Consider the following 24,783-nt stretch of genomic DNA (forward strand, 5'->3'; position numbering starts at 1 on the left):
CCCCCGGGGCAGCGCTGGATGTCCCACTGTAGAGCGTAGTGCCAAACTCTGAGTTCACTGTGTACCTAGTGAAAGACCCAATAAACCGACTGTTTGTAACAACCGCAGCTCGCTGTGTTTCTGAGGCGCAAACTGCTGGGTTTGAGACCTCATCTTCAGGTGGTTGCTGTGCTTTTGGGCTTTTGGGTGAGGCTGGTGTTTGTCCTGGGATCTGGCAGTGAGCTAAGGCAATGTTAGGGATTAATCGGAGACCTTGTTCTAAGGGCTGGGGAATGAGCATCTGCATTTATGGAAGAACACCTTGTGCCACTCAGTAACACTCAGCAACTTCTGAGAACTGGAGAAACTAGTTCGTAGTGGAGGTGGGTTTGCTGGCAGATCAAGAAACTTTACAGGTGATGGAAAGCATTTGGTGCAGAGGCTCAGCTTTAGGGGATGTGTTGGCAGTTCATCAGCTGCTGGGGCAGATATTGCCCGTGCTGTCCTGCCTACCTGCAGGGCAGGTCGTGGTGGGATCCAGCTCTGCTGTTTTCTGCTGTGTTGAGAGTTTCTTAGTCAAAGCGTAGCTGGAACTGGTTGCAGGATCCAGTAGGGAATCATTCTGTAGTTGAAGGTGGTATCAATTCCCAACAGCATGTTGTAAATCCACGGTCAATTCCTTGATCCAAACAGATCACCCTGTAAATAGAACACTTGTTCAAAATACACTTCTGTAGGATAAAAATATAACTGTGATAGTGTGAGCAAACCTGTCCTGACTGAGTTTTGGTGAGGGCAGGATTGTTAGTCTCCTGTTCTGGAACTGTAGGAACAGTTTTGAGATCTTCATCAAAGACCACAACTCCGTTACTGCTTTTATTCCCCGACTTGCCCCAAGCAACACACACGTCCTGAGTTCAGAGCTGCCATCACTTTGATGTCTTCTGCTGTCTCTTCCCTAAAGCCTTCAAGATGAGCCGACTGCAGGACCCCAGTCTAGAGAGGGAGACAATTCTAGCGTGAGAAGAGAGAAATTTTCCCCTTGGAACAGGAAGGGAGATGGAAAAATACCTTGGAGATGGTCTGGTAGCCTTGATAGCCTTAGTGACCTGTCAGTCTGCACAGATAACCTGTGACCACACTGTGAAGTACCAGGGAAGGGCAAAAAATGTAAGGTAGAATTCATTCATGGGAGGTTTTGGGGTGGTTTTCTTTTGTTTGCTGGGGGGGTTGTTTGCTTGGGAGGTTTTTGTTCGGGGGTTTTTGTTGTGGGTTGGTTGGCTGGTTGGTTTGGTTTTGTGTTGTTTGCTCAAGTTGCCAGTGACTTACTGCTCAGTTGTTCTTGTGCTAGAAAGAAAATTAAATGGTCACGTTGAGTGCTGTAATCTCCCATATTTCCATAACCAAGTGTATTTGATGCTTATTTTGATAAAAATACATGAGAAAATTATCCAATGGGTGAATAACACTTTAAACTTGTGCTTTTGGGTGGTACCACAGGCTCAAAGTTGGATGTGTTACTGACAAGTAGAACTAATTTGTGGGAGGGTGAGGTTTGGGGTTTTCATTAAAGAGTAAAAGGGATGAAGGTTCTTATTTCTGATGCATTCCTTTTACATCCAGGTATGTCCCCTTTCATCCCCTGTATCCTTTCCCAGGCTGCTGGGAGCCCTGTGCTGGGTGCACTGGCTGATGTTTCCTGGCAGGTTTTCACAGTTAGGCATCCCCAGCATCCCACACTCTGCTCAGTCTCACACTTTCCTCCACAGCTTCAGGCTCCCTGGAATCCTGCAGCAGAGAGCCTCCAGCTTCCTCTCCCCCTGTGCTGTGGGAAACACCATCATCTGGTAAGATGGAAAAGGGAAAATAAACCCACGTGGCAGCAGAAGGTTTTGCTGGCCACTGTCCTTGGAGCGTTTTAACTTTAACCCTGCTGTGAGTTACCAGCTGAGGTGTTTTACATCCTCGCTGGCATCCTGCAGTACCTGGAAGGCAACTTGTGGGGATTTCCCCATCCCAGAACACTCACTGTCCACAGCCACCTTGGGGCACAGGCTCTGGAGACTGGATTTCTAATGAAGGTGCTTCTCAGAGCTGTTAAGAGAGATTTAGGAGGGAAAGTCCTTGAGGCAAGAGGGGAAAAAAGGTTTAGTTTTCTCTCCCTGGGAAGGGAGAGTGACTGAGAAAAGTGGACTGGAATCAAGGGTGTTCTCAGCACTGATAATTCTGCTGATAATGTTTGTAAGTTTTTATCTTTGACTTCTGATGGATTAAAGGGGAGTTGTTGCTCTGGTGATTCCTGCCCTGCTTTGGGGTCTTGGTTCCCATGCTTTTGTCCCCCACCCCAAACTTTGGCAATTCTTTTAAAAAGTTGAAAAGCTCTTTTAAAAAGGGATAGTCCAGCTGTGTGGCCTCATGTGGACTCAGGGGTTAGACACGGTGAGAAGCTGAGGTCAGTTTTTATGCAGTGTCTTGTTTCCAGCTGAAGTGAGGTGTGTTTTTCTGCTCAGAAAGCAGGTGAGGATCTTGTGCTCCTTGGTCACATGGGAAGGGAACAATCCTCACTACTTCCTCAGCATTGACCACTTTGAAGTAATTCACTCTTGCGTTAGGCTAACATTGTGTCAGTCCTGTCTGTTTATGTAACAAACATGTCAGTTCCTATTTGTTCGTGCAGTGTCCTCCGATGTTTACTAATAATAAAATCCGAGGAGGGAGAGCCCAGCTTGCCCCTGAAAAAATAACTCACAGTCAGTAGGGCCAGGGTTCACTCACAGAATTCAAATTAACCAGGGCTGAAGAACAGAAATACAAGCAAGAGGGAAAATAAGTGACAGCCAAGCTGAGAGGGAACATACCTTGAAGCCACAGGAAACCATGTTTTGGGTCTTGGACCTTCCCCCTCCTGGACACAACTAGTTTAAGAACAACCCTGTGTGATTGCTGGGGTAGGGGAGATGGTTATTAAAATTAAGATTGATGTATATACAATTGTAAGACAAGTGTGATGCATAAGTCAGAAATACTGGGTCTACTGTATTTCCATTGTATTTCTGTGCATTGCCTGGCTGGATTTTGATCTCCTGCACCTGCATTTCCAGTGACGTGGAGGCCCCTGGGTTGTGTGTGCCTGGGACAGCTGGGAGAGCGTGCACCGAGAGTTTCCTCGACCTCACGTCCCTGTGAGTATTTCAGAATGATCCCTAAAGTGCCGGGAGAGAACCTACAGGAGAGATGGGGCAAGGCTGTTTGCAAGTACTAGCAGCACAAGGGGGAATGGGTTCAAATTGAAGGAGGGTAGATTGAGATTGGATATTAGGAAAGAATTCCTCTCTGTGAGGGTGGGCAGGCCCTGGCACAGGTTGCCCAGAGAAGCTGTGGCTGCCCCTGGATCCCTGGAAGTGTCCAAGGCCAGGCTGGAGCAGCCTGGGCTAGTGGGAGGTATCTCTGCCCGTGGCAGGGGGTGGAAGCGGATCATGTTTAAGTTCCCTTCCCACCCAAACCGTTCTGTGGTTGTGTGAACCGCAGTCTGTGCTGGCACAGCCCGCTGTATCCAAGCTGCTCGGCGGGCTGACAACGGGGTGGTGCAGCAGCGCCGGAGGGGCTTTGGGGAGCTTTGGGGAGCCCGGTGCCGCATCCCCCGCCCCGCGCCGGGGGAACCCCGGGCCCGCCTTCGCCGGGAGTGCGGGAAGGAGGGCGGGGGGGCTGCGGGTCCGGCCCCGCCGCGGAGGGAGCGGAGCGGAGCGGAGCGGGGCGGGCGGGGAAGGGGCCGGGCCCGGGCGCCATGGCGGCGGAGAGCCGGCGGTGAGCGGTGGGGAGCGGGGCGGGCAGGCCGGCGGTGAGCCCACCGGAGCGGCGGTGACCGCGCCGGGGACGAGCCCCCCGGGCCGGCGGTTACCGGGCTGGCGATGACCGGGCCGGGGATGAGCCCCCCGGGGCGGCGCTGACCGGGCGATGAACGGGTCGGGGCGGCTGCCGGCGGGGCCCGGGGAGCAGCTGGGCGCGAACGGCAGCGGCCCCGCGGAGCTGCGGGAGGGCACCCACGCCGCTACCTTGGCCGCCTGCGCCTCCCTGCTGGCCCTCGTCTTCTGCCTGGGCTCCTACGGCAACCTCATCGTGCTGCTCTCCTTCTTCGACCCGGCCCTTCGCAAATTCCGCACCGACTTCGACTTCATGATCCTCAACCTGTCCTTCTGCGACCTGTTCCTCTGCGGCGTGGCCGCCCCCATGTTCGCCTTCGTGCTGTTCTTCGGGCCGGCCCGCGGCGTGCCGGGCACCTTCTGCTTCACCTTCCACCTCACCAGCTCCGGCTTCATCATCATGTCCCTCAAGACGGTGGCGGTGATCGCGCTGCACCGGCTGCGGGTGGTGCTGGGCAGGCAGCCCCCCCGCGCCGCCTCGACGCCCCGCACGCTGCTGCTCACGCTGGGGCTCTGGGCCGCCAGCCTCACCCTGGCCACGCTGGCCACGCTGCGAGCCCGCGGCTCCCGACGCTGCCTGCCCTTGGCCAGCCTGGCCAGCGGACAGGGCAGGCTCATCCTCTACCTCTACATCGCCGACTTCATCTGCTGCGTGGCCGTGGTGGCCGTGTCCTACGTGATGATCGCCCGGGCCCTGCGCAGGAACTCCCGTGCGAGGCAGGGCCCGCCCGTGGCGGCCGTGGGCTCCCCTCGGCCACAGCCCGCCCTGTACCGCACCCAGAGCTGCGGGCAGGCCCACGGACAGGGCCCTGGACACCCCAAGCACGCCGCGCGGCTCCCGCCGGCGTCGGCCGTCAACCTGGCCACGGCCAAGGACTCCCGCGCCGTGGGGACGTGCGTGGTCATCGTGCTCTCCGTGCTGGTGTGCTGCATGCCCCTGGGCATCTCCCTGGTGCAGGACGTGCTGTCCAACAGCGGGGGCTTTGTCCTCTACCAGTTTGAGCTGTGTGGGTTCACTCTCATTTTCTTCAAGTCCGGGTTAAATCCTTTCATCTATTCCCGCAACAGCGCGGGGCTGCGACGGCGCGTCCTGTGGTGCCTGCAGTACGCCGCCCTCGTCTTCTGCTGCTGCAAGCACAGGACCAGGCTCCGGGCCGTGGGCAAGGGGAGCCTGGAAGTCAACAGGAACAAGTCCTCCCACCACGAGACCAACTCGGCGTACGTGTTGTCCCCGAAGCCTCAGAAGAAGGGCCTGGACCAGGCCTGCGTTCCCAGTCACTCCAAGGACAGCGTGCTGAGCCCCAGGGCTTCCGTGGGCCACCAGCACTACGGCCAGAGCAGCTCCACCCCCATGAACACCCGGATCGAGCCCTACTACAGCGTGTACAACAGCAGCCCTTCCCAGGAAGTCAGCACCCCCAACAGCCTGCAGCCAGTCAGCTCCGTGTTTGGCTTTTCCAAGCCCTGCATCCCCCATCCCACCCCCGGCATGGGCTGGGACTGCAGCACCGCTCCCACCAGGCACATCCCAGTGCCCTCAGTGTAGCCTGACCCACCACCCCAGAGCGGCCCCTGCTCTGGCTGGGGAAGGGTTGTCCCCAAATCAGTGATACAGCACTGCTGCCAGTGAATGGAAATGCCATTCCTGTCCATGTCCAGCTGTTTGGAGCCAGTGCCGGGGGATTTCTCTGGAATTTCACTGCCGAGTCAAGAAGGGGGATACATTTTAGATTTGTGTTTGGAATCGTCACATGAGGGTGTTTTGGTACTGAATTTTACTGCTGGACAAGTGAAAAAGTAAATGCCATAACTGTGTGATTTGTTATGTCACAAGGCCAGGTTGGATGGGGCTTGGAGCAACCTGGACCAGTGGAAAGTGTCTCTACCCATGGCAGGGGGTAGCAGTGGATGAGCTTTCCAACCCATGCTGTGATAAGGCAGAGTATTACAAATATCTTGTATTTTCCAGAAGGAGGAATTGGGAGGGTTCTTGGTATTATTGGAGTAGAAACTTTTTCCGTTGCAGAAGGTTGGAAAAACTGGTGGCACTTTTCAGTAATAGCAAAAGTCTTTTCTATTCCTGAGGCAAAATCCTGGTTCCCTTGAGGTAAATGGCAAAATTTCCATCAGGTTCCACTGAAGTTCAGGATTTCACTCTCGGCTTCTTCAAGTGGGACAAAACATTGTTCAGTCAGTGTTGTATTTCCACTGGGAAGGACTTTGGGGAAGTATGGCGTGGGAATAAACCTCTGCAGTTTATACATTAATATCTGCTGGGTGCTTATTTGAAGGAGGGTTGTTTTATGTATCCCAAAATAATTTGGAGAGGTGTCTTGCCTCTGATAGAAGTAGCTGTGCAATACCTACTTACTGGTGTGGATAAAGATGAGGATAAAGACGAATGTTGCAATATTATAGGACAGGAGTAATGCAGTCTCCTCTGGAATTCCCCAGCCAGTGAGCTGTTAGGCACAGAGTTGTGTTCCTTATTGTTCCTTTGCCCATGACTTTTATAAATTGGGACAGGTAGAACTGACAGCTGTTAACATTTTTAAAACCAGAACAGCCACGTCCCAACTAACTACAAGTTTTGGAGATTTTTTTTTTTTTAAGAAATCTTAACATCAGTTTGATTTAATCTGTCTGCTTAGAAACTTCCCCTGTTGGTCTCCACAGCAAGCAAATAACTTGAAAGGAGTTGTGTTTTATTTTTGTGTCGTGTCACATGTCGTGGGAAGTTGAAATTCCTGACAGTTCTGGCTGTAGGTCACCAAACCTCTGCCAAACAACCTTCACCTTCAGCAGAGCCTCAGTGTCTCCAGAACAATCCTGCCACAGACGTTTGGTGCCTCCTCATAGGAAAATGCCACATCTTTAGGAAAATGCCAGCGATGGGAAGGTGATTTGGTACTTGAGGAACAAAAACCATCCACTTGCTGCTGTGTGAGAGTTGTTGGTTCGGGCCTTTTGTTAACTGAACTGCTGTTCTTTGTTTAACACTGAATTTGAATTAGTTTTGAATAATTCAAACCAGCTTTCTCGCAATAAAACCGATGTGAACAACTTTCTAATACAAATGTAAAATTGAAATGATTTCAGTCTTTCCTCTCTGCCCAGATACTTTTTTTTTTTTTTTCTCCAAATGAATAACGTGGTTCTTTCCAAACTAAGTATAAAAAATAACTTTAAAGTCTTGTCTGGTTGTTCTGCAGTTAAATTTCTCTTCAGTACAAATTGTACTGGAGGGAAAAAACACAAATGAAGCGGTCTTGGGGTTTGCTCTGTGTGTGCAGCTTCTCCTGTGCCTTTAGTTTGGATCACATGAACTTCAGCTCTCGCTGCAAGGTTAAACCCCTCACACCTTATTCATGACAGTCATTTGCATGGAATGTTCATGTGGGAGTAAAGCAGGAAGGGTCCAAGAAGGAGGTTTTATTTCCTTTATGTGATGTGTTAGTGCAAAAAAAAGAACTTTGTCAACTCCTGGTGTCAACTGTACTCTTAATATACCACCCTTGTGTTAATATTTGGGTTAATATGAAAAGTGTAGATAGGAAAGTGCAGCACCTTGTCATCTGCAGTAGGAGCAAAACCTGATTTAAGCTGTCAGTTTTACTGAGTTCATTGTTCTGCAGGATGTTTATGGGTGTAGGAAATCGAGATGGGATTTGGGGATTAGGTGGGTACAACTTTGCAGAGAATCATGAACTGATTTAATCAATTTTATGGTAAAATAGTCAGCTTACAGTCTTTGGGAGCTTAATTTTTCTTTTTTCTTTTAGCCCCTTGTATGAGCACAGAACCAGTAAAGAACCAGTAAGGAACCAGTAAAGAGTGACTGCAAGGTTGAAAAGCAGAGATCCAAGCAGAGGGAAGCAACAAAGTGCAGGCCAAAGGAGGTGGAAAATGTGTGAGAAGAGATGAAGTGAGAAATGTGAGCACTGAGTGGTTTAGAAAGAAAGGAGAAAGCATCAAGGAGCTTATTAGAAAAGCAGCCGATGAATTACTTGGGGCTCATTAATCTCATTAACAAGCGAATTCTGGTTGTTTAAATGAACAAAAATGTTTAAATATTTTTATAACTTAGTCTTTCTAAGTCCTAAATCTCTGTGGTGGTGAGAGTTGGCTTTTTCAGCTGCTGGGCTGCAGGGTTGGATTTTTCAACCTGTAATTGTAAAACCTCCAAGCTGTTGATGCCAAAGCATTTTGCTGAGGAAGAGTGGGTTTGCATCTGGTGAGTTCTGGGAGACCTCTCTGTGAATGCAGGCCTTTGTTTCATGTCCCCCCTTTTGGCAGCAAATAGCTCTGGATTTGTCTTATTTTGTCCCAGCAGAGCTAATTCCCTTTCAGAGTCTGCGTTCCAGACGTGCTGCACACAGACATCCTGCCTTCCTGGATCTGGGATCTTCTTCTGGGAAGTCATTTGGGTTCACTCGCTGTGGGAGCAAGTCCAGACCGTGCTCCACCAAATGATTTGTCCTCACCTGGCGTTTATTTGGTGCCACAGCCTGCTGATTTTCCTTGAACGTGAAAATTAGATCAGCTGGATTTCCTTCCCTTTTTTCCCAAACACAATAAGTAAAATTGTCAAGTGGCACTAGGTGAGGTAGCACGGAGTCCCTTGGAAATGGGTCAAGTGAAGCTTTCCTAGATCTGAATAATAACATACAGAACTTGTTTCTTCAGAGATTTATGTTGATGTAAAGCTCACCCCAGTCACCTAACGGCAGACACTGACACACTCAGCTGTTTTTTGCGTTGGTTGTATATTTTATTGTGTACTTATAAAAGTTTCCAAGCCTGGTCTCTCCCAGCAGTCACTGAGGCCCAAGGCTGTGGCGGTGTGGGTGATAAAAGAAGTAAATTTTTCATCTTTTCTTGCTCCAACCACAGAAAGGACCTGCTGCCTGTGTGCCAGCCTGGCTGCTGGCTTTCTTCCCTGCGTGCAGGTGTGTTCCTACCTTAGGCTGTCCTGGAACAGGAATCTTTGCTCCAGTTGTAAGACACCCCTTGTCGCTGCAACCACCTCAAAAAGCAGCAAGGACGTGCAGTGTGACCTGAGCTGTTCTTCCCTTCAGGAGACATCCACAGCACTTACAGAAATGCTGGGAATAGCTGGGGAGATTCAAGCGCCCAGGAAGAAAAGGCTGTTTACCAGCACTTGGGTCTCATCCCTTCGGGATTCCTTTATCAGAGGGAATGACACAAGTGCGACAGTCCCGCCAGGAACCTCTCCTGGGGCTGATCCAGACAAACCCCGTGGCATCACTGAGCCTTTGCAGGAGGTAAACGTTTCTGTTTGACCGCAGGCTTTCCAGGCACAGCCTTCCCAGTTCCTCGGGTCTCATTCCAGCTCGTACATCTCCTGAGCGGATCCGTTCTCCACTCTCACCAGGGGTTCATTGGTTGTCTTTAAGACAGCTCTCAGCTGATGCCAGAACATCTTCTGCTTGTGTTCCTCGGGGCTCCACTTCAGATAGGTTTTGCTTCTCAGCAGCTTCCTGAGTTTGCTGAACCTCTGTGGGACGCTGTGGGGTGGGAGGTCTTCCAGCACGATCATGATGAGGGAATCCAGGTTCTCGTTGAGGACCCGGTGCTCGGCGAAGTACAGCTCGTACTGACACCAGCAGCTGTTCACAAAGCTGGGGGAGAGAACAAACAGGACCTTGTGGCTGTTCTCTATGCAGTAAAATATGTTCCCAAGCACGGGGTGCCCCGGTTTGAAATCCCTCTCGTGGTAGCAGATCTTGAACCCATCGTTCTCCAGCTTCTCCAGCAGGTTCTCTTTGGTCCAGGCGGCGTCGTGTTCGCTGTACGAAATGAAGGCGTCGTAGAGCTTGTTCTCGGGCCTCTTCTTGTTCTGCCTCCTCTTGGCCATGCACCAGTACCAGCCCATCCTGATGTACCAGAGCCCGTGGAAGTGCCAGCACAGGGCTGTGAGCAGCAGCACCGCGAGGCCAGCGGTGCCGGCGGTGATTCCCAGCTGGAGCCCCAGGGAGCAGCGCAGCAGCGTCAGGCGGCTGCTCTCCACCAGGGAGCCCCTCCTGTCCGGGGGGAAGCTGCACCTCACGTCCCCCCTGCCCTTGATCTGCAGCTGGGGGCGGTGCATGTAGACGTTCACGAACCAGTACAAGTCACAGTTGCAGAAGAAGTGTCTCCCTTGGACCGTCAGCACCCTCAGGCTCGTCAGCGGGCCGAACGTGTCCTCCACTATGGTGGTGATGGCGTTGTCACTGATGTCCAGCTCCACCAGAGAAGCTGGGAGGGAGCCACGCTGTAGAAAGGAGATCTTATTCCCTGATAAATTGAAATACTTCAGCGCTGGCAGGGAATTGCCAAGGCCGTCGGGCAGCTCTGAGATGAGGTTGTGGCTGCTGTCCAGGCTGGCGAGCGCAGGAAGGGGGTCAGTGGTTTCCAGCTGGGTGATTAGGTTCCCAGAAACGTTGAGATGCTCCAGGTTCCCCAGGGCCTTGGTTAAGGACAGCACCTTCAACTTGTTCTTACTGATATCACATTTCTGTAGAGCTAATGGGAAATACTCCACGTGCATCTCCGTAATTTTGTTGTTTTGGATGTTAAATGTTGTTAAGTTGGAGAGGGATTTCAGACTCGAGGGTATGACTTTGATGTCGCTGTTGCTGATGTCGAGGTGCTGCAGGGAGGAAGGGAATTTGGGAAGTACAGAAATGCGGTTGTGGCTGAGATCCAAAAATAGCAGTTCCTCCATTGTGTCAGCAAACCACTCGGGCAGCTCCACGATGGAGCAGTTGGACATTACCAGGTGTTTCACCTTGCTGGGGAGGCTCTCGATGGGTGTCCCAAACTCGGTCCTGACAAAGGAGATGGCGTTGATGTGCACAGTCTCAGGGGGAGGGGCACATGTTGGAAGTGTGTTCCTGCTGTCTGGAGATGCTGTGTAGATGAAGTGATTTCCTTGGATGTACATGTTTTCCAAGTTAAACAATTTGCTAGCGAAATTCAGGGGTATTTGGCTGATGTTGGTGAAGGACAAGTCGAGTTCCTTGATGGTGGGGGGGAGGCACAGCGTGTCCAGGCTATTGATGGGGTTGTGGCTGATGTTTACAAAGAAAAGCTGGTGGAAAGGGAACTTACAGATGGCCTCCACGTCCAGGATGTTGATGGTTAAATTGCTGAAGCTGGCGTCGATCCACCGCACGTTTTCCATGGGCAAGAACAGGACGAACAGCGACAGGAGATCCATTTTCAGGTCGTTGTGACTGATGTCGAGCTCCAGGACGCCGGCCAGCTGAGCTCGGCAGGCATCCTCGTCCAGTTTTAGCAGCAGCTCGTCCTCGGAGAGGTTGCTGTGGGACAGATCCAGTGTCCCGTTGATGGGAGTTGCACAGAAGCTGGGCCTCGGTGTGGCTGTTGGAAAGGCTGGAAGCGCTGTTGTGTTTCCCTCTCCATTCCGAAGCAGGTTCCCAGTGCTCCGCCTGAGCCTGGGGTTAAGGTTTCCCAGGACAGGAGCGTGTCTGGAACGTGGTGGCTCCTCGGTGGGCTCAGAAGGCCCCGGAGCAGCCTCTGAGGACTTGCCAGAATACTTGGAAAGCCGCAAAGACCCCGAGGCTTTGCCGGTGGGCGAGAGCTCCAGGTGGGGTGGGAGATGTGGCAGAAGCAGCTTCTCATCATTGAATGATAAATCCATGGAAAGCAGGCTGAGCAGGCCCTGGAGCACACCGGGCTCAACCTCCCGAATCCGATTGTAGGAAAGGTCCAGAACTTCCAGCGCCTCGAAACCTTCCAAGTCTCTCTTGGTTACTTTTTCAATGACATTATGGGAGAAGTTGAGAGCTCTTGCTGTTTTGGGAGCTTGTGCTTCTGAGACAGAGGAGAGGTTGGAATAGGAGTAGTTATAAACTGGGAAGGCTGTGGGTGTTCTCCATGTTAGGAATCCACGTGCTCCACTGAACAAGAAAGAAATGAAGTAGAGATGAAGGCAGCCAGGAAGGACCCTCATCCTGGAGAAGAGAAATGTCACATCCATCATTATAATGTGCTCTGTGTTAAAAAAATAATCCTAATTTACTTGCAAATCCAGAAATTGTGTCATTAATTGTATCTACGAATCCCTTTTATCTACCAAAAGAAAATACAACTTATTTCAGAGTAAGAGAGAGGAAGTGTCAGAGAAGGATTTAAGGAGGGCTCTATTCATTTCAGGTCATTGTAGATAAAGTCTGAATTATCTTTTCTTTCTTTCCTGTCTCCCCAGGCACCTCTGCAATCCCATCTTCCATTGCTCAATCTGCAGCGCCACTCTGGGCCCACACCGTGGGACTCTGCTTTTATGTCTCTCGTCAGCAACCAGGCAAGTCTGACCCGTCCAAAACCCGTCCAGCCACCTCAGTAAAGCTCCACAGAACTGTGTGACCACGGCTCTTCCCGTGATCCCAGCCCCCTGGAGCTTTGCTCTGCCAAGGATTTACCAGCGGTTTGCTGGGCCGTATTACCTGTCAGGGGAAGTTTGCTGGGAAGTGGGATATGGGAGGCTTGTCTGAGGCAGCCGGGAGAGGTCACTGCCCCCTCATCGCTGGGCTCTGGAGAATTCCCAGTGCCGGGAGCGCTGCCCGGCTCCAGCCCTGCCCCAGCCCTGCCCTCTGCTGCCCATCCCGCAGGAACACCAACTCACCCTTCATCCCGCAGGAATACCAACCCACCCCCCATCCCGCAGGAATACCAACCCACCCCCCATCCCGCAGGAATACCAACCCACCCCCCATCCCGCAGGAACACCCAGCCGCCGGAGCACCACAGGGGTGTGAAAAGCATCACGGATGCATCACCCAGCTCGTTCCTGCTTCCAGCCACCCTCCCGTCCCTCTGCCCCCCCCGTACCTGCTCCGGTCCCTCGCCGGTCCCTTGTGCTGCCGCCGGTGCCTTTTGTGGCTCTGGGCTGGGAGCGGGGACGGGCCGGGACACCCCCGGGCCCGCCCAGCCCCGGGGACCTGCGGTAAGCGGCCCCCCCTCTCCCTCTGCCCGGCTGGAGGAGGAGGAGGAGGCAGTGCCGGACGTGATTGTCCCCGGTGGGATCTGTCAAGTTTTCCCCCTTCGGGCGTTGCTCAAGCCGTGGCCGAGGGGGAAGCGGAAGGTGCCAGTGGCTCGTTGTGATGCGCTGGCACCGGGACGGTGTGGTGAGAGGGTTCGCTCCCAGCGCAGCATCGCAGGCATCACAGCTGGGGGGAGAAGACAAAGCTCGCTGGAAGGAGTGCGTGGGGTGGCGGGTTCACCAGGGACAGGCTGGCTGAGCACCTCGGGAGCACGAATGCCGAGGGAGCTTGGATGGGACAGCACTGTGGCCGTGCTCCATCAACAACAACACAGCTCATGGCAACTATTAGCTCCATAATTCGGGTTACTTCTGCCACTGCCGCGTGCTAATGACCAAAGCCACTCGAGCTCCACCTAAGCATGACATGACATCCACTGTAACTTTACCTTTGCCCCCCCCCTCAGAGAATCTCAGGTGGGGAGGGGGGTCTGAGATGCCATTGCACCCTCTGGGGTCGGCCTCTGTCCCACAGGGACACCCACTGGGTAAGGACTCGACTCTAAATTGTTACCTCAAGCTTCCACTGGGACCAGAGCTTACCTGTAAATCATTTTCATTTTTTTCCCCCTCTTTTGCAGCTGGTCATTGGTATGACTGGAAACTCTTGTGGTAGACTGAAGGCTCCCCTGCCCTGTCCTGGAGGCTGGAAAATCCGAGGTGGTTTTGTGCTGTCTGTCTGGTTCTGACCAGGCACTTTCCTGCTGAGACAGGTTCTGGGAATTGCCCTGCAGTCATCAGTTCTTCAGACAGATGCTAATCTGCTTTGGTGAGAGACACAGGAAACTGAGAGCGCTCAGAGTACGTCAGGGGGCATTTTATCTCCTGTTTTCAGCATGGGGTGGGCTCCCACAGTCAGATAATTCTCCATGTAAATACAGCAGTGCTGCCAGAGAACCCTGGGCTGTGCTTCCCTTTGGGAAGGTGGAGCAGCCACATCCTATCACAGGGCCCAGCAAAATCCCAGAGAAAACCAGGGCTGCAAGGGACAAAGTGAAAAAGACTCTTTTTTTTGGTACAAGCACAGTTATTCTACAACACACTGTGCTGGAATTATTCTACCTTAATTCATCCAACACACCCTCTGTGTATTCATTTATTCTCCTTTTTTTTTTAAAGCAACCTCTTATTTTGGGGATTGTGGAGGAAGAGCAGGACACAAGAAAGGTCTGTGAGTGAGAAAGGAGAGTCTACACTGTGTGACCAAGAACACCATGGCAGGGTGATGAAATAAAGGGATTTCACTCCCAAAACAGGTTGTCTGCCACTTGTTCTCACTCTCCCTCTGCAGGGGATGGGATTTTGTGTGCTGGAAATGCAAGGGAGGAGAGCTGAATCTGCAGAGGAGCTGCTCAAACCCAGAGAGAATCAGCACCAACCTTCGTGAGACCCGATGTCACAGGAGCTTCCCTGATTAAGGTGGGCTTAGATTTGTGTATTGGATGAAAATCTTAGGTATTTATGGCCAGGAAATGCACTTGTCTGCTGGAAACAGCTCTACCTTCCACAGGCATGGGAGCAAACCTGCAGAACCCCTCAGGAACAAACCTGAGCAGAGCAGCACAGCCCTCCAGTTCTGGGAGCTTTCTGGGTATTCAAGAACCTTGTTTTCCCCCACTTTTGGTCCTGGCATGTTCCTGCACCTCCAGGCTCGTCTGGGAGAGGGTTGAGGCAGCAGATTACTCTCAAGTTTCTTTCTTTTAGATTCAAATGTGTGAAAACACCGAATTATATTGGAATTTACTTGCAGCAGTAGCAGCTTATGGTCTGCTGTGCCCTGTGGGGTTTCTGTGTGTGTCCTGCCTCCTCCCCTCGCTCCCACGTGGGCTGTGGGCTGTGGGCTGGGGAGGGGGGCAGCAAAGCGTGTTCCTCCTATTTGGGGGATGTGTGGGCAGGCAGGAAGAGCTGTGAGCGTGGGAGTTCCTGTGCAGGGGGAAGTCGAGGCTGAGGAGCACGGACACCACAGGTTTGGCAACCCTGTGTTTGCTCAGACAGCAGCACGAGCTGGTGCTGGGGGGCACCAGGTGCTGTGGCTGCTGAGTCAGGGCTGTGCTTCCCCTCCTCGGAGGGCAATTCTGGACTTTCTGCAGAGTGACTGTTCCTGGCCTGCCCTCCGGGCTGATCACAAGTGAGGGGCGGGCAGGAAGGTTTGGGCTCTGGGGGGTTCCCTTCCCTTCCCATGACTCAGCCCGAGGGATGCTGGGGCAGGGCTGTGCCTGCCCAGCTTTTCCCAAGAGCAGCCAGGGAGCTACAGGGCAGCCTGGATTCAAAATACAGCCATCCCAAGGGATCACACAGATCCAGGGCTGGAACGACGGGATTCACACAGCCCCTTGCCAAGGCAGCACGAGGTGAAACAAGTTTTAACCTTTCCTTACTGTAATTTGGCTGCTGTGGCCTGGGGGAGTGACACCTCTGGCAGGTCCTGATGAGGTTGGTCCAGCTGTGACTGTTCAGGGGAGTAAAAACTTGAGGGAAACTAAGGTAAGGATATGAAGTGTGGGCAACCCTGGTTTTAATGTCTCCTCTTTCTGAAAGCTCCTGGATTAGAACTTGGGCCACTTTTTGCTTATCTAGCAAATGCTTTGCAAACAAGGTTGTGGTGGGGAAATATGGGCAGACCCTCTTTCAGGGGGAAAAAAAAATCTGCGTAGAAGACTCTTCCCCTTTTGCAGTTCCCTCTGACACCTTGATACGAGCAAGAAGAGTGCCTCTCGCTTCAAATGTCAACTCACGCTGCTGCTGCTGCTGCTGTTTGGGTTTTCTGCTTGATGAGACACTAAAAGGCTTCTCTTGCAACAGAGCAGCGGTTCAGGAGGGTATTTTGGGCAGCACCTGACCAGTCACAGGGCACAGGGCTGGCACATTTCCCCCCCACAGCCAGGAATTCCTGTGCCTTGCACAAGGGCTCTGCAAAAGAGGAAACGTGGTGGGCACAGGGAAGTGACCAACACAACAACCACACACTGTTGCTACACCCCAAATGCTCAAGGCTCTGAGTGTTGGCCATTACAAACTTGTTCCACCTATTTATAATGCAAACCTACTTCAGACCCTGCTGTCAGCAGGATTTCAACTGCCTGATCCCTCCCCAGCTTCTGGGAATTTCTAGTGCCGGCAGAGTAAAACCTCCCAGCTCTCCTCTGCGAGGCAGACACGCTACAGGGAACGGGACCCCATGGCAGGGAGGGTGTTCAGCAAAATAACTGTATGAGGATGAACCCTCCAGTGTTAAATATAAACACATAAATAAATGGAATGTCCTGGGAAGCGGCCCAGGCTGGGAGAAGAAACAGCAGTCGAAGAGAGGGGTGAGGTACAGTGAACACACAGTTGCCAACAGTCAAACGAAGAGGTAGTGCTGGGGCAGTAGAAAAACCATGAGTGGTGGTGTGGCTCCTGAGCAGGAAGGGTTGGCTTCACCTTTTCCTTCTGGTGGCAGCTGGGCTCCTCATTTGAAGCTTTGGTTATTCCTGTGCCTGTTTCCAGTGGGCAGTTTGTACCTTAGGGATGCTGCTGGTGGAACGTGTCACACACGAGCCAGGCAGGAAGTGCAAGACAGGGTTTTAATCATTAAAAGTTTATCCATAAGCTCTTATATACACATAGTTATACACAAAGTGGTTCACGAGTCCCTCAGCTTAGAGCTGTGCTGGTGAGGCCTTTGCCAGCTCACAGATGGCTGTTCCCGTGGGAAGTGTCAGGATTTGGCTCATGGAGGGGGCTTTGCTGTCCTCAGCTGGGCACGGAGAGGAGCCCGTATTCATCTGCTGTATCCAGGATTTTACAGATGACTGGAGACTCCACCTGCAGCAGAGACACCAGAACATCAGAGAGCACGAACTCAGCACTGCAGGAATCTTGGGAAGAGTCACTGGAAGGAAGGGGCCACCTTAAACATGCACCTGAGACCTGGCACCTGATCTCAGGCGTGTCTTTACCTACCCCAAGGATGTATTGGCAAGAATGAGGCTCTAACATGTAAATGGTCACAGCGTGAGGGGAATCAGATTCTTTACATCTGAAAACAGAGGAGAAATCGGGGTGTAAGAAGCACAAAATAACAATGTGTTTCACTGCTATCTGCAGCATTTTTACTAAGTTAATAATCACTGCCTTCTGAGCTCTGCAACAACAGCAGCAGCAGCTTCCCCCTCCCACCTAGCAAACACACAGAGAACATCAGTTCACTTACTTCAATTTCACAGTCACCTGCCTTGGCTTGTCTGTCAAGTCACAAACATCTCCATTTCCATAGAAATGAGACACCATCCTGCCAGGAAAGATCAGAACAGAAGAGTTTGGAAGTGTTCAACACCACTTTTAAGCAGGCAGGTAAGTGGTGTGAGCCACCACCTCACTGTTCCTCAGGTATTTAATATCCAAACAGTAACAGGTTGAACTGCAGAAGCAAATGCTTGGTCAGTAGGGGAAGGTTTTATTCTGAATCATCTCCTGAGTGCTGAATTACCTATTTTTTGATGTTGATTGGGGTAGGGGGGATAAATCTTATCGCGCTGCTCTTGCCAGTTTGTTGTACGTGTTAACAAGGTGAACACTGCCAGGGCTGTCCTGTGCCAGCTGTGGCAGCAGCAGAGAGCAGGCAGAGTCTGTACCTGACGGTCTGGGTGCCATCCTCTCGCAGGTAGAAGGTTCTGGCCGCGTTCTTCCTCGACCACTCCATGTGCTCCTCCTTGCTCCAGGTACCCACGACCACGGAGGTCCTGCCACTTTCCTTGTCCTAGAAAAGGACAGCGTGCACAGAGGGTTTACTTTCTGAAATCCGGCTTCTTGAACCCAAGCTGCTGATCAGCCAAGAAAAGGAGGCAGATTCTCCAGCCCCCACAACCATCTATCAAATGCACTACAAAACTAAAGTAAGTAAAGCATAAAGAACTACCAGAGCTATTTAAACACACCTCGTGGTACTGATGAACGTATTTGCCGTAGCAGAATTCGTATTTCCACCAGCCAACACCCTGGGGAGAGATACAAGCTCAGCACTAAAAAAACAACCACCAGAACCCCAAAACAACACCCCAAAACAACCCCATGCCTTTCCCCCAGACCCTAAATTTGAGCTGTAAACCCCCATCTCTATCAATTAACAGAATGAGATTCTCATTACCTACTCTCACTTCACTGCTCAAATCAATGGAGTTTCGAGAGACAGGTTAAAAGTGAAAACCAAACAAAGACATAAAACAGGATGTGCAGGTAAGGAGTAGCTATTTACTCCATGCAGCCTTGTTCCTCACCCCGTGGAAGCAGTAGGAGCCACTAAGGAATTCCTTGATGAGCTGCTCATCAGTCAGTTTGGAGATGTGGGTTGTTCCCACCGTTAACAGCTGGTGGCTTCCAACAGCCACAGGCTTGTGAATGGAAGAGAACTTCTCTTCTTTTGTTGAAGGCATTTCTTCCTGAAATTAAAGGCTACAGTTAAATCCCCGGCACAGTCTTATAAATCATATAAATTACTGAATGCTGAGTCCAGTTGGCTGTTTTGGTCAGTTTTAGCTGAGAGAAAATTCCAGTCCAAACCTTCACACATTTGTGACCTGAAGGCCACAGAAGCTACAAAAGCTTTAAATTAGTAGCCCAAAGTGACTTGCTTTGTTTCCCTTCCAAATAAGGTGAGTTACAGGTGGTCTCAACAAGCTGAAAGACTATTTGAAAGGCTGACACCATCCTACAGAAAGTGTTCAACACGGAAAATATCCTTCTGTTTAAAATGAAACACGTCCTACCTCCTTGACCCTCCTGAAAGGCGTCTTCAGCATTTCCTGCTGCTTCTCCAGCTGCTCCAGGTTGTGGGGTTTCAGGGGGGATCCCGGCAGAGACTGGCAGAAGATGTCATTGACGGGGGAAGCCCTGAACCTGCCCAACAAGGTAGGAAGGTGTCACACCTTCAACTCAACAATCTGTGAGTTTCTGCTCAGGTAATGCAGCTGCACCCCTGGCTGGGATCCTCAGTGCAGGGGCAAAGCCCTGGAGGCCGAGGGGCTGCCTGGGGAACACACATCAGCAGCTCTGCATTTTATTCCTACCACGCAACAGAACCCCTGGCCTGTGCACTTTCTATTTGTTCTGCTACTGATAGAGAGGCTTAAAAGACTCCCACAGTAAACAGATAACAGAGTATGTGCAAACCCATCTACAGGAAAAAAATTATAGTGGATACTAAACATTTAACATTTAACTGAGTTACTCCAGCTGCCAAGTGTTTATAAAATGCACAATGCAGGATTTTGCCTCTAGTCTTTGTGGCTTGATTCAGATCAGGGATTAAATTCTGCCTTGTTCCAACATCTGTGTAAATCCAGGAATCCTGTCCGTTATCCTGCCACGTTCTATGTCATATTATTTACTCCCTTTGCACTACTCTTCACACCCCTTGAAGGGTCCAAAAAGGTGTGACTGAGACTAAGGGATCCCTCAGATGCACAGCACAGCTCAGGGAAGGGGAGGGAAAAAGAAGGCTACACCTGATTTTTAGAGAACAACACTGAAGTTGTGAATTCTCCATATGAAAATTGCTTCTAGACAGCCCCTCGTAGGTGGAAGCAGCTAAAGCCAAGGTTAAGGTTATGGCTGGAGAGCACACTTTTGGTTTTGTACAGAGATTATAAAAGCCTATGTACACATGTGGTATCTGCAGTCATCAAATGCCGTGAAGATGATCCCTCAAGACCTTGAAATCACAAACTAAAAGAAGGTAAGTGTTCTTAATCTGCCTTTAATGCCCATTTCGGTCGTAAGCTGTGCCAGGGGAGGTTTGGGTTGGATATTAGGAAGAAATTCTTTACAGGGAGAGTGCTCAGCCATTGGAATGGGCTGCCCAGGGAGGGGTGGAGTCACCATCCCTAGAGGTGTTTAAGGACAGACTGGATGTGGCCTCAGTGCCACGGGCTGGGAACCACGGCGGGGGTGGATCCGGGGTTGGACTGGATGATCTCAGAGGGCTTTTCCAACCTGGCTGATTCTGTGATTTTGTGGTTCCTACTGAAACTCAAGTCCTGCTTCCCACCTGGGATCAAGCCCTGCGGGTGTCCAAAATGTGAATGGGGTGCAACCTCACGTGCCAAGGTGGGGGCACCCAGGCAGGTGCCGTGGCTGTGGCCCAGACTGGCAGCGGGGTGTCTGCCGCGCCGAGGGGCAGGAGGGGCCGTACCTGTACTTGGGGTGGCTGCACAGCAGCGGGGTCAGAATCACCACCTCGTATTCGCAGGTGGTGACCTCGGCCACGGAGAGGATCTCGTGCTTGGCCTCGGGGTGGCAGATGTACATGAGGGTGCTGGAGCGGGGCCGGTTCTGCCGCAGGCTGCAGGGCGTGCCGTTGCCCAGCTCCACCGCGTAGTACGGCGTCATCTGCCCCTCGATGTTCTTCGTGGGGATCTGTGCGGGGAAAGCAAAGGGAAAGCTCCTCCCACTCTTCTGGACCCCACCACCGCTGGGTTGAGACCAGACCTGGTGTTTCAGCAGCCAGGCCCTGAAGGACCCAAATCCACCCCTGCCAAGTCACCCCGGTACCTGCACTACCCCTCTGGGCATTCCTGGCCTGAGCCGCTCCTTATCCAGAGGATCCCACAGCTCCTGTGGCTGTGCCTCACAACCATCAAGGTACATACAAAGTAATTCCACTTTTTCACACCTGTAAACTCCTCAGGTTTGTCCCTTTGTGTCCCATCCAGCTTCCACTTTAAGAAATTAATTCCCTAAAGTGGTCAAGTCCCTCTCCTGGCTCCTGTCTTGGAAGCAGCTGGAGTTCTTGGGTTCCCAAAGTTCTGTTTGTGTCAGAACCCACAAAACTGACCTTTTCCTACCGGTGCTGCTTGAGCTACTGCAGGTTTTCAGTGCACAACCAACAGGGCTCTGTGCTAAAAGACACAGGTGCCTTCTGGGGTCGGGACACTCCAAGGATCCCAGACCTTTCTGTCCCTCACCTGCTCTGGCTTTTAAGCCACATCCCACTGTCACAGGCCACTGCCCCTCCCAAAAACTGTTCCATGAGTGAAGCAGGAAGACATTCACGAGGTTAAAGGGTGAACATGCCCTTTCCTGGCTAGAGATTCCATGCCTAAATTCTGTATGGCCTGAAATCCAGACCCTGTAAGTGCATTATATATACTGTCAAAAAAACCCCCAAACAAACAACAACAACAAACAAACAAAAGGCAATAAAGACTTAAATTTGCTCTGAAACTGAACAAAAAGCAGCTACACTACAAAACACCTGGTTTTCTTGACTTTCCAAGAGGCACAGCTACCACTGCCATTAAAACAGGCCACGTTCTGCCCCCTCAGTGACCTCCAGAATGCTCCTCAGACCTGGGTATTGCTGAGCCACCCCTCTGGGATACTTTAAAGGACACAGACACAAACCCTTCATTTCAGCAGGAAAATGAAGGATAACCAGCAATGAGGTCAAACCTGCTCTTGCTAATTCCAAACTCCAACATGCTTCGGGTACTTCCATTGTTTTGATATAAAACTGGAAACTCAAATTGAATTTTGGGGCCTAAACAAGTGGGAAAGGGAAGCACAGAGTTTTATGGGATGGGTCAGCAAGTCAATCTCTTGGGGATTTTGTGCTTTGTTAAGTGTTTCTCCCTACCTAAAATCTTTGGAAGTGTCATTAAGGGAATGGAGATCTCTAATGCAGCTGGGAAAATAACTGTCTGTGCTTATGTGTATCCATAGAAGGAGAGCACAGGATTCATCTTATTTAAGATTAGAATACTGTAAATAAGTAGAAGGGCAAGAAATGTGAGTAGCAAGACTAAATTAAATTTCTGAGCCGGGACCAATCATTTAAAGTGAGAAAAGTGCAGCTCAGGAACTGAGTTTCATTTCTTGATACTCATTTTGGGAGGGGACTAATTACATCATTTCATCATTAGATGGGATATGGGGAAGGAATCCTTCCCTGGGAGGGTGGGGAGGCCCTGGCACACGTTGCCCAGAGAAGCTGTGGCTGCCCCATCCCTGGAAGTGTCCCAGGCCAGGTTGGAGCAACCATGGCAGGGGGTGGAACTGGATCACCTTTAAGGTCCCTTCCAACCCAAACCCTTCTGGGATTCTATGACCATACATAAATTGCCTCCGCTACTGACGGGAAAAGTTAAAATAGATGTTTTTCACTTGCCTCTTTTGCACCATCTTTGGAATTTTCCTTCTCTTCTTGATCTGGGGAATAATTAAGAACGAGGTAAGTCTGTGCACTTGCAGTAAAATGAAATTATATACAGAGAACCTTATCTATTTGGTTTGTGTATTTGCTGGTACTTTGTAAACTGCCAAGAGCCACTTGCAGGTGCAAAAGAGGAAAGAAAGGAGACAACCAGTGATCCGGGGTCCAGAGCAAACAGAGCAAAATACAAGTCAGGAGGGTCTTCAAACAATTTGGGGTTGGTAGGACAGGCCTAATTCAGCCCTCACACCAGAGGCAGGGCTGGAAAACACGTCACTGCTGCTGCTCCTGTTTGGGAAGGGAGGGAACCAGACAGGGAACAGGCAGGTGCTTGGGGAGGAGCATGAGCTGCTGTGCAGGAAGCAGGGAAAGGACACAGTCTGCCACCTCAGCAGCAAGGACAGAGGGACAGCAGCCTAAAGGACTCAGCTGAGATGACCTGAAGCACCATCTCACATCGTTTCAGCACCCAGCCCCACAAAACTGTAACCTGAATTAAAGATCTTGTGCTCTGTGCAGCAGCACCTCGGGAGAACGAGGCACCACAAAGGATCCCTGTGACTCACTCCCACAGGAATGCCCAACAGCACATTGCTGAAGCCCTGTTTTTGCCAGGACTGAGACCTAACTGAGGGCTGCAGGCAGGGGGCCAGGAATGGGATTAATAGGACTAAACCCCCTCCAAAGGACTGCAGTGTTCAGTTAATCACTTTTAGGAAAACATTGGAACAGGAAAACAGGCCCACCTGTTACACAGCAGTCTAGAATTAAACAATAACCCCAACCTAGAGATGTTTTTTTCTATTCTTTCCATCAACCCTGGCAAATCAATGCTGAGTCTCTGGATTTTTAAGACTTCTTTGAGCTAATTTACAGGCAAAAAGCGCTCCGAAAATCAGTTCTTCTAAAGTGCCGTTTGAGTTTGGAGCTCAGCGACTCAATTTCCACCAAGTCCCACCTTAGGCACTTGAGTATTTCTGAAGAGCTGCACCAGATTCCCTAAAAAATGACTCTCAAGCTGTTCAAGGATCAAATCTACCAGCAAAGGTAAGAGTTGGGGTTTGCAGATTCTGTTTTATTAGGAAGCAGCAGAGCCCAAGGTGTGCTATGTGTTATCTGCCCTCTGCTCACAGTCTGAAAAACACTTCTCCCCACCCAAGAAAAAGGGTGTATTGACAAAGTCTGGGCTATCATACATGGATTCCATGTCTTAAATCCTATCTTTTCTTTCCCTGGCACTAATTATTGCAGATTAATGCAGCTGATGAATTAGCACAGCAAAACTGACAGGGTGGATGCAAGGAGAGGTGCCAAAAAGAATCGACTGAAAACAATTTATTTTGGAAAAAAACCCCAAGAAATCTACAAAATTCTACTCTTTGCACTGGGAATCAGTTTTCTACACTTGTATTTCTCAGCCAGGAGCAGTTAAAAACCAAACAATTGATTACCATCAGCAAAATATAATAATCTGAGACACACCTGGATCTGACAACGGGTTCTTCATCATCATATTCCCCAGATAGTATTCCTGGATGTTTATTTTCTGCAATCAAAAGAAGGTAAAACAAGTTTCAGTGATCATTTTCCCTGCTTTTTGAAGGAATTGCAGCCTTCTGGAGGAGCTGAGCAGGAACATGCCAGCAGGGAAGGGGCTGTGAGCAGCCTTACCTGCCCCGTCTCCTTCTCCTCGTGGTACTGACGGATGTGTTTGCCATGGCAGACCTCGTAGGTCCAGTAAGACTCAATCTTAAAGTTAAAACACATTTTAAAAACTATGTTTAGATATATTTACACACCACAACCCACCCTCCCCCCCAGAATGTTGGCTTTTGCAGCAGGAAATGCAGCCCAAGCGGGTGTGTTTGAGTGCACCCTCAAAAACAAGAGCACCCTGAGTGCTCTCAGTCTCCCCAGACATTTTGGTGATGTTCCAAGGAAACACACCAGGCAAAGCTTCCTTGACTCTCACGCAGATAAAACAAAGGGAAAATAAGTAAATCCACATTTTTCAGTTGCTACAGTAGCAACACAATTTCTCTGAATCCTGACATCTTCAATCATACAGAATTTTACCTGCAATGTTGAGACATAAAGGTGCAGAGCCCTTATTTCAGATTGAACTAGTGCTTGATTTACTACCCTAAAACCTTGACATGGACTGGATTATAACCTTTAAATTAGCATTTAATTACCAACACAGAAGTAACATACTCTGTAGGAACAGCTGCTTTGCTTAAAGAGAGGTTCCAGCAGTTCCCCTGGAGTAGGACCTTTATAGTCCTTTTCTTCTTCCTGGAACAGAAGGACATTTTGTGACATTAAAAATGACATGATAAAGACTCATCTCCAGTTTATAATTACAAAATAACTCTGCTGCACTCACCTCGTTGCCACTGGCTATCAGTGGCAGGATACATTTGTATTTCTCTTTATCCACAGTGGTCATGATGATGTAATTGTCCTCTTTGTACAGGACACCAGTCGTGGGCTACGGAAACAACCAACCTTTGCATCAGCCAGGTGAGTTTTCTGAGCGCTACTGGTCAGAAATACCCCTGAATCACTGAGTGGTGCTGCTAATTCACAGGACGTGCTCCAGAGTATTTCCTGGGCATTAGTTATAG

The 24,783-nt window shown here is 50.6% G+C and overlaps 3 protein-coding genes and 1 long non-coding RNA gene across 4 annotated transcripts; 2 read left to right on the forward strand and 2 right to left on the reverse strand.

The window, feature by feature from the left end:
* The first annotated feature begins 12 nt into the window (after positions 1 to 12).
* LOC114064834 lies at positions 13 to 17,559 on the forward strand. The gene is made up of 3 exons (XR_003572814.1): positions 13 to 446; positions 1,527 to 1,532; positions 17,548 to 17,559. It is a non-coding gene; the product is annotated as an uncharacterized LOC114064834 (long non-coding RNA).
* Positions 3,934 to 5,445, forward strand: GPR75 (G protein-coupled receptor 75). The gene has a single exon (XM_027898212.1). The coding sequence runs from the start codon at positions 3,934 to 3,936 to the stop codon at positions 5,443 to 5,445; it is 1,512 nt and encodes a 503-aa protein (XP_027754013.1).
* LOC114064831 (toll-like receptor 2) lies at positions 9,058 to 11,877 on the reverse strand. The gene has a single exon (XM_027898211.1). It carries the CDS (start codon positions 11,875 to 11,877, stop codon positions 9,244 to 9,246), a length of 2,634 nt encoding a protein of 877 aa, XP_027754012.1. The 3' UTR covers positions 9,058 to 9,243.
* Positions 16,514 to 24,674, reverse strand: ERLEC1 (endoplasmic reticulum lectin 1). The gene is made up of 13 exons (XM_027898213.1): positions 24,543 to 24,674; positions 24,371 to 24,451; positions 23,828 to 23,905; positions 23,639 to 23,702; positions 22,112 to 22,152; positions 20,138 to 20,361; positions 18,714 to 18,843; positions 18,225 to 18,386; positions 17,886 to 17,945; positions 17,583 to 17,707; positions 17,162 to 17,239; positions 16,912 to 16,987; positions 16,514 to 16,773 (listed from the first exon to the last, which is right to left on the reverse strand). Exons 1-13 carry the CDS (start codon positions 24,603 to 24,605, stop codon positions 16,702 to 16,704), a joined length of 1,254 nt encoding a protein of 417 aa, XP_027754014.1. The 5' UTR covers positions 24,606 to 24,674; the 3' UTR covers positions 16,514 to 16,701.
* Between the last annotated feature and the right edge of the window lie 109 nt (positions 24,675 to 24,783).

This window comes from Empidonax traillii, unplaced genomic scaffold, assembly GCF_003031625.1.
Source record: "Empidonax traillii isolate 1590-97213 ecotype Southwest subspecies unplaced genomic scaffold, ASM303162v1 scaffold584:size400879, whole genome shotgun sequence".
Classification (NCBI taxonomy): Eukaryota; Metazoa; Chordata; class Aves; order Passeriformes; family Tyrannidae; genus Empidonax; species Empidonax traillii.

Excerpts from the sequence above, each read along its gene's own strand:
- LOC114064831 (XM_027898211.1), bottom strand. The coding sequence starts at position 11,877 with ATGAGGGTCCTTCCTGGCTGCCTTCATCTCTACTTCATTTCTTTCTTG.
- ERLEC1 (XM_027898213.1), bottom strand. The coding sequence starts at position 24,605 with ATGACCACTGTGGATAAAGAGAAATACAAATGTATCCTGCCACTGATA. Across the intron at positions 18,844-20,137 it reads TGCAGCCACCCCAAGTACAG|GTTCAGGGCTTCCCCCGTCA; the intron begins GTACGGCCCCTC and ends CTTGTTGGGCAG. Across the intron at positions 18,387-18,713 it reads CTTTCAGGAGGGTCAAGGAG|GAAGAAATGCCTTCAACAAA; the intron begins GTAGGACGTGTT and ends CTTTAATTTCAG.
- GPR75 (XM_027898212.1), top strand. The coding sequence starts at position 3,934 with ATGAACGGGTCGGGGCGGCTGCCGGCGGGGCCCGGGGAGCAGCTGGGC.